The sequence below is a fragment of the Typopeltis vanoorti genome, chromosome 18 (genome assembly GCF_054136105.1).
Source record: "Typopeltis vanoorti isolate ZY-2024b chromosome 18, IOZ_Tvanoo_1.0, whole genome shotgun sequence".
NCBI lineage: Eukaryota > Metazoa > Arthropoda > Arachnida > Uropygi > Thelyphonidae > Typopeltis > Typopeltis vanoorti.
In genome coordinates, this window is record NC_143566.1 from 14,798,147 (window position 1) to 14,816,173 (window position 18,027).

Consider the following 18,027-nt stretch of genomic DNA (forward strand, 5'->3'; position numbering starts at 1 on the left):
CGATTTTTTAATATTATTTTCTAAAAGTATGTACTTTTAAAAATCTGTTCCTAACTTTCAAGATATTCGAAAAATACCGAAGACATAGCCTATTATTCAAAGCGGTGCGCAGATCAGAATCGGAGCGCTCACCGCTCTCGCTTGTTAGAAAACGAATAAATGCGTAAGAACCTGCAATGGCGATGAACATACTGGCAATGAACATACTGGCGCTTTGAATGTGAGAGAGGCCGATAACCGACCTAATACATTTAGGTGATGAAAAGTAGGCGATGACAACTGCCTAAAACAAATGAATGCTATATGCATCATAGCAGACAAAGAACGATCGAAATCAGTCAATCGTTAATCGATCGTGAAAGTAATGAACTCTTATAACGTTTCAATAAAGTCTCTGGTTTTTTTTGTCTTGTTAATTGCATGTTAGTCAGCAGTGAAGAAAATACATCATGTCTACTACTCGAAAATGTGTCAATAGTGTAGATTCCTTCTGCTACATTTGTGGCAGCTTTACTGTTCCCAGTCAGAGGACAAATATCACTGATTTCGTTAAGAAAGTGTACTTTGCATACTTTGGCGTAAAACTTGCAGATCAGGACAATTCATGGGCTCCAAATAAAGTGTGTAAGTCATGTGTAGAAAATTTACGACAGTGGAGCAAGGGAAAATGCCAAAAATTAGCTTTTGGCATTCCAATGATTTGGCGTGAACCGAAAAATCACGTAGATGATTGCTATTTTTGTTTAGTTCAGACTTCTGGTTATAATAAGAAGAATAAGATAAAAATTGTGTATCCAAATCTCGACTCAGCAATTCGCCCAGTTGCTCATTCCAATGAAATAGCCTTGCCAATTTATAAAGGACTTCCTTTACTTGAGAACGAGCATGATCGGGATATGCCAGATGTTCTTGAGGAGCAAGACCCGGATGTTGATTTAGACAATGAAAATTTAATTTCTAGTTCTGGACCGCAACGTTTTACTCAAGCAGAATTGAATGACTTAGTAAGAGATTTGGGCCTATCAAAGGAATCATTGGAATTGTTAGCTTCAAGATTAAATGAAAAAACTTACTGGAGCAAGATACGAAGATAACAACTTTTTATCATAGCAGGGAAAGTAATCTTGTACAATATTTTAAATATGAGTGTGGGTTTGTTTACTGTAATAATGTGTCGGGTTTACTAACTGAAATGAGTGTTGTACAATATCATCCAAATGAGTGGCGTTTATTTATCGACAGTTCAAGCAGAAGTCTCAAGTGTGTCTTACTACACAATGGGAATGTATGGCTCAATTCCTATTGGCTATTCAGTCCACTTAAAGGAAACATATGGACATTAAAAAGGTTCTGAAGTTATTAAAATATACAGACCATAACTGGATCATCTGTGTGGATCTTAAAATGGTGAACTTTTTACTTCGCTTTCAAAGAGGATATACAAAGTTTCCGTGTTTTCTATGCTTCTGGGATAGTCAAGCTAGAAACCAACACTGAAGTCAGAAACATTGGCCTCTTAGAATATCCTTAAACGTTGGAGAACAGAATGTTATACATCAACCTTTAATCGACAGAGAAAAAATCATTTTTCCACCTCTACACATCAAACCAGGTCTTATGAAGCAGTATGTTAAAGCTTTAGATTTACAAGGTAACTGTTTCCAATACATATGTGAAAAATTTCCATGACTTAGTTATGAAAAAATTAAAGCCGGTGTATTTGATGGACCGCAAATTAGAACTTTAATGAGAGACCAAATTTCATCAACTCTATGAACGAAATTGAGAAAGAGGCCTGGACTTCATTTACGATGGTTGCGAATAATTTTCTTGGAAACAAAAAAGCGTGCAATTACAAAGCTCTAGTGGAAACAATGCTTGAAAATTTCCAGCGCCTAGGTTCCAACACGAGCATAAAGCTTCATTTCCTATACAGTCATCTTGATAGATTTCCCGAGAATTTAGGTGCTGTAAGCGATGAACAAGGCGAAAGATTTCATCAAGACTTAAAAACTATGGAAGATCGGTACCAAGGAAGATGGGATTCTCACAAGATGGCCGACTACTGTTGGAGTATTCAAAGGGATTGCCAAAACAGAACACACAGCAGAAATTGCTACAAACAAAAATTTATTCCCTGAAACTCATGTGTAAGTAAAATTGTTATTTTTTTATAAATATTCTTGTAATTTTTAATGAATATTGTTAAGTAGTTATGTATCTAATTATCGGCCTCTCTAGCATTCAAAGCGCCAGTACGTGCCGTTGCAGGTTCTTACGCATTTATTCGTTTACTAACAAGCGAGAATGGTGAGCGCTCCAATTCTGATCTGCGCACCGCTTTGAATAATAGGCTATATCTTTGGGAATTTTTCGAATTTCTTGATAAAAAGTTAGGAACAGATTTTTAAAAGTACATACTCTCAGAAAATAATATTAAAAAATCGATTTTTTTGATCCTCTAAATAGTACTGCCGCCTTAAAACTATCAAAAACTTACAAATTAGCAAAAAGAAAATGCCATAGAGGAAAATCCTGACATGATAGAGAAAAATGGGTTTGATATTTGAAATCAGCGCACCCAAATTAGTAAAAAACAAGTCTCATATAAAAGTCAGCACAAATTGTGTTGGACTGTGTAATCTTAACTGAAATTCAGAAACCTTAGGTTTTCTAGTTTATTGCAGTCGTGCCCTACTACTCTTAATTGGGATATCCCCGTGCACGCATACAATCATAGGTTCGTATTTTATGAAGGGTCAGGGTCAGTCAGCATGATCAGAAACACAGATATGCAAAGTATCAAATAATTTTAATGAACTCATTATGCAATGCAATGCAATACAAAACAAAATAATTCTTAATTCTAAATTAAACTTCTACTTTTCTCTCACCCTCTCGCTCTTTAAATAATTAAGCAATGATTTCTAAATTTTAGCAAATTAAATATTTCAACATATTTTACATTCTTATCTACAATTCTATTGGACATTTAGGTATTTAGCACATTGATAATCTCTCTCGAATGAATTACGACAAAATCTCTATCAAACTGAAAGTTCTTAAAGTTCATTTCAAAAGGGCATAGAGTCATTTGCAAAAATCTTAGTTCTTCACACTTCCTTCTAATACAAACTTAAGATACACTCTCTTCACACTGTCAGTCAATTCTCAAAAGGGGCTAGAACAAATGAAAGTACTTATCTACTCTTTATTGGTTTCTTTCCGTCCTTCCTTCTTTGTTACGATTCTGGCTATCTCGATTCTTTGCCACGTGGGATACACGTGCTCTCCTGAGCCAGGCGCTATTTCTCTGCTAAGGTTTTACGTCAACGACCTTTTCACTGACGGCCTACACTCAATCTTGCCAAAATCTGCTGCGGTGCCATGCTGGAACTTCTCGAGAGTCAGCTCTTAAAAATAAGAGCTGAACTATGATGAACACTTGTAGCACACGGAGAGAAATGCAGGAACAAGAAAACGGGGGGATTCAATTCCGTGTTGCTGGTTTTTATACGCTCTCCAAGAGCGCCACCTTTCCGAGTTTGAATTTCTATTATCGTCTCACCTATTGGTCTCCGACTGGGTGACATCGCCAATCAACATACGGGACTTTCTATTTCCGAGAATATATGCATCACGATATTTTCTCAAATGTGATGCCCGCGGGCGCATATGTTGCTCTTGTAGCATTAGGGCGATCTTTGCCCTATGTTGCTGAATAACTCACATTCTTTCACTTGTAGAAAATCACTAATAATTTCTCTTATAACTGCCCCTTTTTGCTGACTTACATTCATGCTTGACACACAGATGGATTAATTTTAATTCACATAATTCAAAGTTTAATATACAGGATGTTGTTTACAAAAAAAAGAAGAGGACTTGAGGATGAAGAACTTGGATGTGGTGACAGCTCAAGACAGGAAGGTGTGGAGGAGACTCATTATAAACAGTGACCTCACTTAAGTGGGAGAAGCTGCAGAAGAAGAAGAAGATTTCCTGGTATGTACCTTTAAAGAATTAATTACTAGTTTCCATTTACAGTTTTATTTTTGAGTGATGTGTCATAATGTAAAATACAGAAATTCAACGTAAGGCAAAAAGTTAGTAATTTGCCAGAACTGTATACACAAAAAAAAAAAAAAAAAAAAAGTATCTTTATTGTTCCATCATCCACAGTTTGCTTGAAAAAACACCTTTGTTAAGCAGAAGTTAACAGCACTGAGTAACAAGTCAGTTCAAGATCAACACTTTCCAAGGCTTAAACAGGCTAATACACATGGATTATGTTACCACATCATGTAATATGTATATACCATTGTTCAATAAGATAATTTCATTCATATGATATTATCTCACAAACCCAAAAAGCAAGTGGAGCATATGTGTGACTACCACTTTTGGAGCCATGGCTAGTTTTACATAGCAGATGCTAAATCATTATATGATTTAGCATCTGCTTTTGCTTAACCTCTCTACCGGCCGTGGTGGATGAAATAGTGAGACCTAATTGCACTTCTTATCAATGTTATTCAATAGGTGTTGCAGAATTGTATTTAGATTTTGCTGGACATCTATAGATGTCATGGCCGGTTGGGGTGTTAATCAGTGTTGTGTATGTACTTTCAAATGACTCTGTGAATTGCACATTGGTGCAGTTGCATAAAGGACAGACCATGTGATTTTGATCAAAATTTGAAAATGCAGTTGTGCAATGTATTGTGCATCAATAGCACAGACTCATTTTGATGTGTGTCCAGAAAGTCAACATCAAAATCTGTGAAAGATTTATATATCCCTTTGAAAGTTCTAGACTAGACTGGACCTGGACACCCCATGTATGTCTGCATTGGGTGCTCAGTATTTCAAAGGATAGTTACAAATATGCACACTTGTCATTATGATTTGCATTCCCAGCATACACTTCAAATTACTTTCGATTTTTATGTAAGCAGGATATTGAAGCTAAAAACTGTCATTATAAGGTTAAAAAAATCATCAATTTGATTGAGTTTTGTTGAAGAATTTCATTAATGTTTTATATAACATAATGGTAATAATAATAATAGATGGTTTCTAGTATTTAAAGGAAAGTTCCCATGGTACAAAATTAAAGACGAATTATTTTTGCTGACTCCAAAATTCCAAAATTTCTACACTTATAAGGATGAGTCTTTTAAAAGACCCGTCCTTTATAAATTTAGGTCAAGCGACTAACTAGAAAAATCATGTGGAAGACATGTTACAAATCATGCAAAGCAATAGGATGCAATGTTATTAAAGGTCCACTTTGTGCATTCACATTTGGATTTCTTTCCTCCTGGGTGATATCACTGATAAATAGGAAGAATGATTTCATCACAATATTTCTTGTATGGAACAATGGTATAAGGTAGGGGTGGCCAACCTATGGCGCATGCGCCAAAAGTGGCGCACTGAACCCCACAGAAAAATTTTTTTTAATTTTGTATACGATTTATACATATATATATAAACACACAATTAACCTACCACTGAATTCTAGAGTGCACACTTATTATACTTGTTTGAGACTTGTTTCAGGCACCAGCAAATGCTGACATGCATCACCAGTTACTCAATCAGTTTACAGCTGACGCTCGTGTCATAATGTTAGATGAACTTCTGATTCGACGTGAGTGAACAATTCTGTGTTTTCGAACTTATATGTTTTTATTAACAGTTCTTTAAGTTAAAGATAAGATTTGGCTTAATACAGTTCTGTAAATTTAAAACCCGCTCCCCTAATTTGCTGATTACTGAAACCTGCAATTATTCGGTGTATTTGTATGCGTGTGTTTTTATGTTTTTTTCATACAATATCTTTCCTTTTCATTCCTACTACGTATAGTAGGTTTATTCCTAAAATTTAACCGATCATCAGCAAAGCTTTCATAATGAGGATGTTTGGGTTGTGTGTGATTGCCAGCTGATCGACTGTTTTATGGCAGGAAGTGATCTCGTATTTCACTGGACGAAAACTCTCTATGAAAAAAAATATATATATGATTTTTAAACTTATAGAAGTGTATTAGGCCTTCATGAAAACAGAAATCTTATCTTAAACTTGTAGAACTGTTTTGAATGTTCATAATGTTTAAAACGATAAAATAATTTAAATAAATTATTTAATAATAAGCTTTACTTTTTGAAATAATTTTTTTTTACAGTCTGTTATCCATTATTTTGCAAAAGAAAATGAGCAGAAGAAAAGCAGAAGGTGATAGCAAGCGCCAGTTTAATGAACTGTGGGAAAACGAGTTCTTATTTATTGCGGGTCCTTCAGGAAATAGAAGAAAACTGAAGTTAGTTCCTGGGTGTTGCGGAAAGAATATGTGGTTAAGAAAAATGATGAAATAAAAAAGAGACAAAATATATTTGTGAAACGAAGTTGTGAAAGTGTAGCAATGCTGAGGCGTCTTATGAAATTGCCTTTGTGTTGGCTAAAAAACACAAGCCTTTCTCTGATGGAGAGGAAATTGTAAAGCCCTTTCTCGAAAAATTTGCAAAATATCTTGGTGATAAGAATGTTGAAAGAAAAGTAAACCAAATTGCTCTGTCCAAGCAAACAATTACAAGATGCATCGAAGAACTTTCCCATGATGTTACTGAGCAATTGAAAGACAATGTTCATGCTTGTTCTTTCTTTTCTTGAACGAATCTGCCGACATATGTGATATAGCCCAATTAAGCATTTTTATAAGAGGAATTGATGGTAATTTTAGCATCTTTGAAGAGCTTATCGGTCTTGAGTCACTTCATGGAAAAACCAGAGGGTCAGACATATTTGACAAAGTAAAGTCATGTCTAGAAAATCAACAACTAGATTCTAGTAAGCTCATCAGTGTTTGCACTGATGGAGCACCGTCAATGGTAGGTAGTGTTTCTGGAACTGGAACTTTACTTGAAAGGTTTTTAGGTCGTTCTCTACTAAAGTATCATTGTATTATACATGAAGAATCTCTGTGTGGAAAAACTCTAAATTTGAAGCATGTTATGATACCAGTTGTAAAGTGTGTGAATAAAATTAGAGCAAGAGGGTTAAACAGAAGAGAATTCAGAGAATATTGTGAACTGCTAGATAAGGAATATGGTGATCTGATCCTTCATTGTGAGGTGCGCTGGCTTTCCAAAGGACAAGTTCTCAGTAGATTTTGGAAGCTGAAAGAAAGTGTTCATAATTTTCTGGAAGAGAAGGATGAACTGCATGAGGAAAAAGCCATGTTGTGTGATGAGAAATGGCTATTTGATTTAGCATTTTTAGTTGATGTTACCAGCCACCTCAATGATCTAAATTTGAAACTGCAGGGCAAGAACAAATTGTTTCGTAGCTTAGTAAATGACATTAGTGCATTCAAAATAAAATTAAAACTGTTCATCTCCCAGTTAGAAAACGGGGATTTAAGTCAATTTCCACATTTAAAAGAACATAGCGAATCTGTTGAAGATAATGGCAACTTTACAGAATATACTGAGAAACTCAGATTATTGCAAGAGTCCTTCAACAGTCATTTTAGCGATTTTGCCGAAGAAGAAGACTGCATACATGCATTTATAATTCCCTTTTCACTTACTGAACAAAAAATTTTGACGATGCCTAGTAACATACAAATGGAACTTATTGATCTCAAAACCAATTCTTTATTGAAAATGAAATTTAATGAACTTCCATCACTCTCAGATGCTTCTGATATAATTAATTTCTGGTGATCGTTGCCCTGTGAACATTTTCCAGAACTGAGAAAATTTGGTTGGAGTCATATCTGTCGTTTTGGAACTACATACAGATGCGAACAAGCATTTTCATCAATGAAAATTTTTAAGAACAAACTACGGTCGCAACTAATGATTCAAATTTGAAAAACTGTTTGATGCTTTCTGTAACTGATTTAACTCGAAACATTACAAGCTTAGCAAAAGCAAAGCAATTTCAAAAGTCTCAATAAAATAATTAATGTTTATCTTGTCTTTATATGAAATCCTTTTATTTAAAACTGCTAAAAGTGTCTATATTACCATATATATAACAAATCATTTTATGCATAACTATTAAATATATCCATATTATGATATTTTAAAAGGGCTGAAAAGTGGTATAAGTTTGTATTGTGCATCTTAACTAAAAAATTGATGCATGAACTATAAAAGGTTGGCCACCCCTGGTATAAGGTAAGTGGAACACCAATGTGTTTGTTGATTTTTGCTAGTTTTTAATCAAAGAAACCACTGATGTTAGCTGCCTTCATGGAAAACATTTTAAGCTGAAATAAGTGCATTTATGCTATCGGTTCATATGAAATGTAAGTTTAAGGCCATCAAATAATTTTGATTCCTGGAAAACTAAAAGGTGACAAGGCAATGTTAAGCTACTATTCAAATTCAACATGTGGAAGTTAATAAGACTTGCCTACTTTTGCTTCGAAGCAAAATATAAATTTTAAATTTGTTGCTTAACCCTGCAGAGGTTGCGGTCAAAAAAATTGCAGTATAGGTCGCATGTATCTGAGAGATACATTCATTACTAGTATGTGCTAAAATGCGAAAAAACTTAAAAAAAAAACACTGCAAATATAATACATGATGGTTTATTTATAATCAGTTGCAATCTAGAAATTATTGAACAAAGAAACAAAGAAAAAAAACAACAACTAAACCAATACTATACTGACATCGGAGTTCGTGGTATCTCTCTCAGATACAATTTACTATCAAATATCACTTTCGCATTCGAGTCTATCATCATTTTACTCGAGTAACAAAATTTTTGAATCTCTTCAACATCTGATGGATTATCCAATCAATATATTTATCCAGCCATTTTCAACGCTAAATAATAATAATAAAAAAAAAAAACTAAACCAATACTATACTGACATCAGCAGTTGCGGTATCTCTCAGATACAATTTACTATGAAATATCACACACCTTTATATAACACGTGTTAAAGTAAAACTGACTGCATAAACAGTGTGGAATATCACTCGTAATATATGCATGCACAGCTACTCATGACCTCCAAGCTATACACTGGATATGTGTAAGAATATTTATATTAAACAATTTGTTTGTATCTGTCAGATCAGCCGTGACTCCAAAGGGTTAACACGTTACTTTGTCAATCTCAGATTTTTCTTTTTTAATATTAGTCATACACATGAGAAGTTGCGAAACCTGTAACACACAGGTAAATGGTTATGGAGAAAAAAGGAACCTACTGATATATTTCTAGAACAGTTGGCAGCCATGATCTTTGCAAAAGACACTGTGGGGGGGTGGAAGAACTTACCGATGTATTTCTTAAACAGCTGGAACCTGGTCTTTGCAAAAAAAAACAATGCAGAAAAAACAAAATGCTCTATTCACTGTATTTAAGAAAACAGAGGTAGAAGAAATGAAACAAGAGGAGGAGAAGTTGATTTGGTAAGTGTAATTGTAAATTTGAACTGTGTACAGATTTTGACTAGCAGTGGTTTATGTTTTAAAATAGTTAGCTTTTGCATTCCTATTTTCTAAGGTTTCTAGACACATCAATCTGATCCAGATCTTAGTCTACCTCTGGGCCTTTTCCTTACATTTATGCTTTAACTACCAATTATGTTGATTTTTCAGCTCCCATTTTGTTTGAGTGGTTATATCATCTTAATTTTGCTTACACATTTTTAGACATTTATATTCCAAAGTTCTTTTTAAATATCTTCTTTTTTTAATATGTTCTGACATCATCTATCCAGATTTGTTCAAGCATTTTATTATATTGATCTCCCAATGATGAGCTAACTGCACTTCTAATTCTCAAATCTATATGCTAAAACACTGGTTTAAATATTGTCTTGTATGATAATGCTTTAGCTTGATTTCCTCTCTAACATTCATTCTCTTTTTCATTCACATAAATATACCTATTTGGTCATTCATACTAGTTATGCTTTCTCTATTATTTATATATATCTAATTTAGATTTAGCAAACCTCCCAATCCTGATTAACCTTCCCCCACCACCACTACCAGAGGAAACAGGAAGAATGAGTAGCATGAAGCACAGGAATGACTATGGAATGATGACTTTAAAAAGTGCTGATGGTAGAGAGATAGACAGAAGCAAACTACTGAGTTACTGAGTGATCATTTTGCAAGGGCATACCATTTAGGTGGTGATACTGCAATGCCAGATGTAACACTGACATTGTAGAATATGGGTTGAAGAATCAGAAGAGCTCAGGATACTGCAAAACCTTAATGTGAACATAGCCATGGGATTAGATGCCATTATCAGTCCATGTAATGAGATTAAGCAAGTGTATCAGCTTCTATTACCAAGCTGTTCAATTTAAGCCTCAGTACTGGGAAGGTGCCAATGGAGTGGAAAGATAGCAAAATAGTCAAACTGAATAAAGGAGACTCCAAGACAGAAGTAGCAAATTATAGGCCACCAGAGTATCTCATTGGTGGTTAAAGTAATGGAGAAATTGGCTAAATACGGAATTCAGGACTGGGTTGACAGGAACACTTTATAAGGGGAAACATGGTTCTGTGAAGGGTATGCCTTGGCTTAGTAATTTGCTCACTTTTTGTAACAAAAGGACAGTGGAGATGATAAAGGAAATGGCTACTCAGTGATATAACTACTAGATTTTGCAAAGACATCTGACAGGATTCTACATGAAACTGCTGCATAAATCAAAGAGTGGTTTATGGAGATGAGTCCAGCAGAAAGCAGGCAACTAGTTAGTGTATCACAGGACTTGATAATAGAGTACACCACTAGTCACCTCTTTAACTGTTATGCTGTTATTTAATTTGTAAATCAATAATATAGGAAATGATAAGACAGGAAATATTCAGTTGTTTGCTGATGATGCAAAACTGGAAAGAGCAACAGTTAATGAGGATGATGTAGAACTCCTGCAGAATGACTTAAATAGACTGGCAGGATGGACAGGTATAAATGACTAACAGTTTAACTTGGCCAAGTGTAAAATGCACTTTGGGAAGAAAAGATCACAAGCTGTATACGATACTGATGGAAATGAACTGTGGGAAACTGGCAAGGCCAGGGACTTTGGGGGGGGGGGGGGGGGAGAAGATGATTGTGGATAGGGAGTTGATATTTAGAGGGCACATCAGATTATGTGGGTGTTGAAGAACAGACTAATAAGCAGAGAAAGAGAAGTTATTGTTTTCCCTTTTTGATAAGGGTACTTCTGGGTTACTGCACAAGATATGATCACCTGGATTCCAGATGAAGTAGTGGGAGGATCCAGAAGCAAGTGAAAAAAAAAAAAAAGGTTGTAGTGGATCCATGGAATACTCCCTATGAGAACAGATTGAAGGTCTGTGGGCTTCAAAAACTACATGATTAAAAAAAAAAAAAAAAAAAGTATGAGATATGTTAGAAGCATATAATTTATTCAAGGGGTTTACAGGATTGAAACTGAAGACTTTTCGGTATATGACAGGAAGGAAGAGAAAGAGGAGTCACTCCCTAAAAAATGTTAACATTTAACATGTTGTTAATAGATTTGTAATGACTAGATTTTTAGCTAGTAGGTGGTGTATGGGTGGAATAGGTTGCAAGAGATAGTTGTGTTTCATCAGTGAATGAGTTCAAGGAGAAGTATGATTGATATTGTGTGAATAATAGGTCTCCTGATGAGTTAAGAGTTAGATGAGTCATCTAACTCCAAGCAGAAACCTGTAGAATAATAATTTGCACTCTTCGCTAAAATTTGCATCCAAAATAGGAAAATTAATGAGTTGTTCTATAGATCCAACATTGAGAATACAGCAAATGTTTTCATTTTATTATTGTCAGCCTTCCACCACAATACTTTTGTTCATCTAACAAAACAAATGGGAAACAAATGCATGAACTCCAAGAATTAAGTTAACCTTCTCTTGGATTCTACCCTACCATATACTACTCATCTCTCCATCAGTCACCCTTTTATTCATGTCACCAGCTTCACATCTGTTGCCCTTTGTCTCAAATTTACAAAACAAAGATATGTATACCAGTTCTAGTGAAAACAAACTACAAATTGCTTATCCAGATGGTTTCAATTTCAGCCCAACCTAATAAATTCATCACCATCAAACAATGAAGAGTTGATCGGTTAGTACCTAGAACTTTAAATTTAAATGAAGTGCAACATCAAGCCTGTTTTTAATATTTAGTGATGTAGTTTCTTATTTATGTATAATTTCTTCTTGAAGATAACAAGAAGTAAGGTATTGTCAAAATTGTTAGTTAATAAGGTATTATAGGCAATTTCATGTGTGTGAACTTATATTTAAAAATGTCTTTCTCAAACATTCTAAACTATGTAATTCTCTCAAAAGGGTATGTTGTGCATGTGTGTGTACAATGACAAAATATACTGACAGCATAATTAGAATAAGTAAAATAAATATGCAATTAACCCAGGTAATTAGCTAATGAATATCTGATTAAATTATTATGAAGAATGAACAATAATTATAGCAAAAATTAATAAAAATAATAAAATTACCATTTTCTGTATCTAAATAAGATTTTTTGTTTCCTCTGGCACTGTTTGTCAGTTTTTCAGTGATATCCATTTGACGAATAATGTCTTCTTTCAGATCTTCAAGTGCACGGCAAAGTTCTGCCTCAAAATCTGATGGATCCAATACCTCGAGCAGTTCTTGTAATTGAGTTTTGGTGGAATAATAGTAAGTCTCATGTTCACCTTCACTGAAAAAAAAAAAAACATTGATAACAAAATACATCTTTAGGTAATTCGCTAAGAGTACATGTACATGAGTAATAAATAACCAGGTTACAACTTGCAGATAGTCCGCGCGGTTAGCCTAGTGGCTATGCGCTTCGCAACCATATGCCTGGGGAAGGAGTGTCCTAGGTTCGATTCCCGTCGGTGACGTGAGGAGCTGAAGGATCTTCCTCAGTCATAGCCAAGTTAGCCAGTCTTGGGCTTGGACAGCAGGGTTTTTTCCCCAGTTTATTCTGGGGTTTTTCATTCCGCAAAGCAGGCAAACTGGCCTTGAGAACTCAACACTACAGGCCATAGGATACACCGGGGCATAAGGATGACCACCTTATCCTGTAAACGGAGTGAGGTCCGATGATCAATGGAACCTCGACACCGCAAGGTAAAAGAGGGTATAAGGAAGATGATGATGATGATGAACTTGCAGATGTTTTTTTTTTTTTTTAATAACACTAGATTTATTTCTTTGATATGTTTTATTGTCTATATGATTGACAGCATCTTTAGGAGGTTATTTAACATAAGTAAAATACCAATGAAAAACTAAATGTTTCCCAACAGCCATTATTTCTATAAATTGAAAAGAATGGAATGATAGTTTTAATCACTTGTATCGTTAGGCATGTTACGTACAGTCTCTACATTGTTGTGTAAAATCTGTATATGACTGTGGGCAGAGGAGAGGTCTTGAATATTACACATATTAATTAATGAAGTGGCTGATGCTATGTATTTTGTTCCCAAAGCAAGGAGTTCTAGTTTCTTCTCCCCAATCTACCAACATACAGTGTGAGTAATATTCTCTCAAGGTCATGCCACATAATCTTGCTGCCAGATCATGCCTAAGGGGAGGCAATGTAATAGTAATTGGGGGACACTGTCAATGTTGCATTATAGCATAGAGAATGGATGCTCACTATATGAGCAACATGTCTAAAATTCTATTTCCTCCAACAGTATATGCTCCCCTACTCTTTTTCTCTTCATCCATGAAATACTAACATAATGACAGACCCAAACAAATGTAGTGTCACTGCAGTTAAAATAAAAAAATAAGACTTGCTCAAAAAATGTATAAAACAATTTAAAAAACTCAAAAAAAAAAAAAAAAAAACTTACAAAATTTCTTTGGCATTTACTCCACTAAGATTCATGGTATGAAAACCAATTGGATGTCTGTCATCTACAGACATCCAAACCTGATCTTCAGTTTCTGACAATCCCAAATCCATTCTACAATAACTACAGCCCTTAACTGTCCAAACTACACCCAATATGATTCCTTTCACCCTGAAACTAGTACTTATGCTGTTATCATCATCAATTTCCTGATATGCTCCCCAGGAGGTTGTTTGATACAGTTTACCTTATTATTAATCTCCTATCAATGATTATCCTCTAAATTAGTCTATTACATGAGAAAAGTTTTTTCCCATGAGCTCCAAAGAACAACACACAGTCAAAACAGCTCACACCCCATTACTCCCACCCCTAATCTTGTTTCATCATATTCTATCCTTCTTCATTCCCCAAAAATTTCTATCTTTCACCTTCTTCCCAAGCAATTCACAGCCCACCCCTTAAAATCCAAGTTTTAAATTTCACATACCTTATATCTTACCTGCAATTCTCCCACATCTCTCTATCTTCACATTCCCCCCACCCTTCCTTTCAGTCATACTTCAGTAATATCGCCATACATGGGCAACATGGGCAAGAAATTGGAGTGGGATGTTCCGTGTGCATTAAACAACAGTGGGAGGAAACTGTTCAGTGAGTGAGTTAACTTTGATAGCAAAAAGTGTCACACTTAAGACAGAGTCTTGGGAAACAACCTGCTCTTGATAATAATGCTGAGATAGTGTACTTCCCACTCTGACTTGGAAAGTTCGTCTGGACAGAAAGTTTTTAATAAAAATTGAGACCAAGGTTATAGAGATCTTTTTGTATGCCATATCTCCAGGCTGTGTCATAAGCTTTTCCATGTCAAAGAAAACTGAAACCAGATGTTCTTGCTTCAGAAATGCATCTCTTATACAAGTTTCTAAATGAACCCAATGGTCTAAAGTTGAATGATGTCTATAGAAGCCACACCGTGTATTAGAGAGAAAGTTACTTTCTAAATACCAGAGAAATCTGGCATTAACCATTTTCTCTAATATCTTATAAAGACAGCTGGTTAGAGCAATAGGTCGATAATTATTTGCATTTGTTGTATCCTTTTCTTGTTTTGGGATAGCAATGACAACTTATGCAATGAATCCAGTGGGTCTTCCTTTAAGAGGAGATCCATAGAAGATGATGGTAGATGTTTTATCATTTCACAATGGATGTCATGAGGCCCTACTACACTAGGGCAGTAAAAGAGCTCTTTTTAGTTCCTCCTTAACAAATGGTTGATTGTATGGCTCAAGCCCATTGGTAGAAAAATTTAGCCTTTGTTTCTCTTGCAGCACTTTCAATATTAAAAATTCAGAAAAATGATTCTGGCAAAATTTTCCCCCAAAGTGTCTGCAATAGCTTTGGTATCAGCAATAACACTTCCATTACTGTCAAGATAGACAAAAGGTGTATTCTATGTCTCCCTTTCATTTTCCTGATTTTAATCCATACAATGTTTGCACTGGTCATTTGATTAATTGATGAGGTAAATTGTATCAAAGATTGTTTTTGAAACAGATGTCTCAAATAACATTTTAAGTGTGCTCGGACCAAAGCGCGAGCACACTTAAAAGCTTTTGAGTTTGATGTAGTGGAGTATCTAAGAAATATATCCCGTGTGTTGATCTTTTTTGGCTGTCTGGAATTCTGGGTTCCACCAAGGCTTTGGACAGAGTGAAAATCGAGATAATGTCTTGGAATGGAGGCTGTTGCTGCCTGGACAATGCAGAGTGTTACATACTTTACTGCTTCACTGATAGGTGTTTGACTGATAGTATCAGCATTAAATTTTGCAATATGGAAAAAAATGTACCCGTCAGCCTGGTCCATTTTCCATATGGGCATCTGTGTAGGGAAACATGGTTCCTGTGAAGATATTGTGCAAAGAACAGGAGAGCGATTGCTTTCGTGTATGTTCTCTTTGACGTCCCATGTGAGCAGTGGAAAATGACAAAAGAGCAGACTGTAAGATCAATTGCATATTATGACTGGGTAAGCATATAGAAGAAAGTATTGAGCCTATTAATCAAGAGAGAGAGAGAGAGAGAGAGAGATCATTTTTTCAAGGCTTCATTCAATGATTCAAACTCATCTATTTGTGTTGGCACTATCCCACAGAGTATTGTGACCATTCAAGTCATCCATAAGAAGTTCAGGCAGCTGCAAGATAAGGTTATCAAGATCAATTTTATTTGACTCAGAGCTCAGTGGTAAATCAATTGAACATACTGTAATAAGAAATCCCATGGATAAGTAAATCGCTACTGCTTCCAGAGCAGTATTAATTTGGACATGATGAAAAGGAGTATGACAACTCACTAGGATAGCTACTTCTCCATGAGCAGGACAACCTCCAGTTTTGTCCAATCCTTAAGGTAGGATCCTCATTGGATCGTAAGAAAAGTATGTTTTCTGTAAACAGAAGCAGAAAGGTTTGTGTTTCTGCAACAAAATCTTGATATCATCTGGTGAAACCCACAACAATTCCATTGTAAAAAATTTCCTATTATTTTGACTTTATAGACCTGTCTGGGTTTCAGAAAGTTGATCAGGTTTATATTTATCAATTATTTTTGAGAAATATGGAAGGCCGGCCACTTTTCATCTCTTTCTCTGGTAAAATATTCAACACATCCGATGTGTCACAGTCAGGCAGCAAGTTTAATTTTACTTTCAGCGGATACTGAAGTATCCATTTTTTCTGTGGTGGAGGTTTGGTGGTTTATCTTTGCCATAATATTTTTGACAATGGGTTTATCAAATGGAATCATTTTTGGAGTTGTCTCTGGAATGAGTTGTCTCTGGTCATGTGATTGATGCACTCAACAGAGAACCACTCACAATCATAAAGTTCAGGTATGGTGAAATTATCAGATGGTGAAATAGACATGAGTTTGAGTTGCTGTTGATATTTTCTTAATTGTTACCTTCTCAGCATATGAGGATCTCAGAACAGGTGTGGTGGTGGCTAACTTCCTTTTTACATCCCAATATATGTTGTGTTCTGTTTAAATTTTTTGTATTTCTTTTCCATCTTTCCACTTCTGACATACACGAGAGTAAGCTAGATAATCTTCCTGACAGTTGACACATTTAGCATTTTTTTTGCAGAGCAAGATTTGTTATCATGCTCTTTACTAACACACTGGGCACAGGTGGTAGAGTCACGACAAACAGTTTCGGCATACCCATATTTCTGACATTAAAAGCATCTTAGTGGATTAGGGATGCACAATCTAACAGGACAGTTGAGATACCGCACTTTTACAGATGTTGGAAGCTCAGGTGTATCAAAAGTAAGGATGATGTTCCTGGTTGGAACCAGATGACCATCCCTACGTATCAGGATGTACCTCACACCTGTCACTCCTTGATCTATAAAGATCTATGGAGGCTATTGAAAGAGCTTAAAAATGGAGGAAAGAGTACTGTAAGAAGAAGAAGAATCAAAGATGATATGTAAACTGAAGAGAAGGATAACCTAGATGATTGGAGTAATTAATTGTTCTACTAAGTGTTCCAGGTAAGATAAAAAGAGTTTGAGAAAGATTGTGGAAGAGAAACTCTGAGAAGAACAAGCTGGGTTCAAGCCAAATAGATGTTGTCAAGATCAGATTTTCACTTTAAGACAAATAGTTGAGAAATCGTGGGTACTTTAGTTTTGTAGATCTGAAAAAGGCATATAACAAAGAACCCAGAGAAAAGCTTTTCAAAACACTACAATTGCATGGGGTGAATGGAACATTATACAGAGCAATACATATATTTAAGCTGTCAGTCAGCAGTCAGAATTGAAGGAAATACAGGAAGATGGTTTGATGTAAAATCAGGGGTAAGACAATGATGCACATTATCTCCACTCTTATTCATCATTTATATGGATCACATTATGAAAGAAAGTGGTAATAGGCATGGTATTAGAATTGGAGATGTCCAACTTAGCTTTATGCAGATGATGATGTACTCCTTAACACATCTAGTCTTTAACTAAATTGAATAACAGCTGCAACAAATTTGGCATGAAAAAGCTGCATTCTCAATGGAGATCCTATAGAGCAAGTAAAATATTTCAGCTTTTTAGACACAGTTTTTAGT

The 18,027-nt window shown here is 35.3% G+C and overlaps 1 protein-coding gene across 2 annotated transcripts in view; it reads right to left on the reverse strand.

Annotated features, from left to right (window-relative positions):
* LOC150096503 (nucleosome-remodeling factor subunit BPTF-like) overlaps positions 1-18,027 on the reverse strand; it is a 425,630-nt gene that overhangs the window by 364,132 nt on the left and 43,471 nt on the right. For both annotated transcript variants that reach the window (XM_090407800.1, XM_090407799.1), the window contains exon 3: positions 12,532-12,737. In XM_090407800.1, coding sequence (XP_090263926.1) covers positions 12,532-12,737 — 206 coding nt within the window. The remainder of the gene's footprint in view (positions 1-12,531; positions 12,738-18,027) is intronic.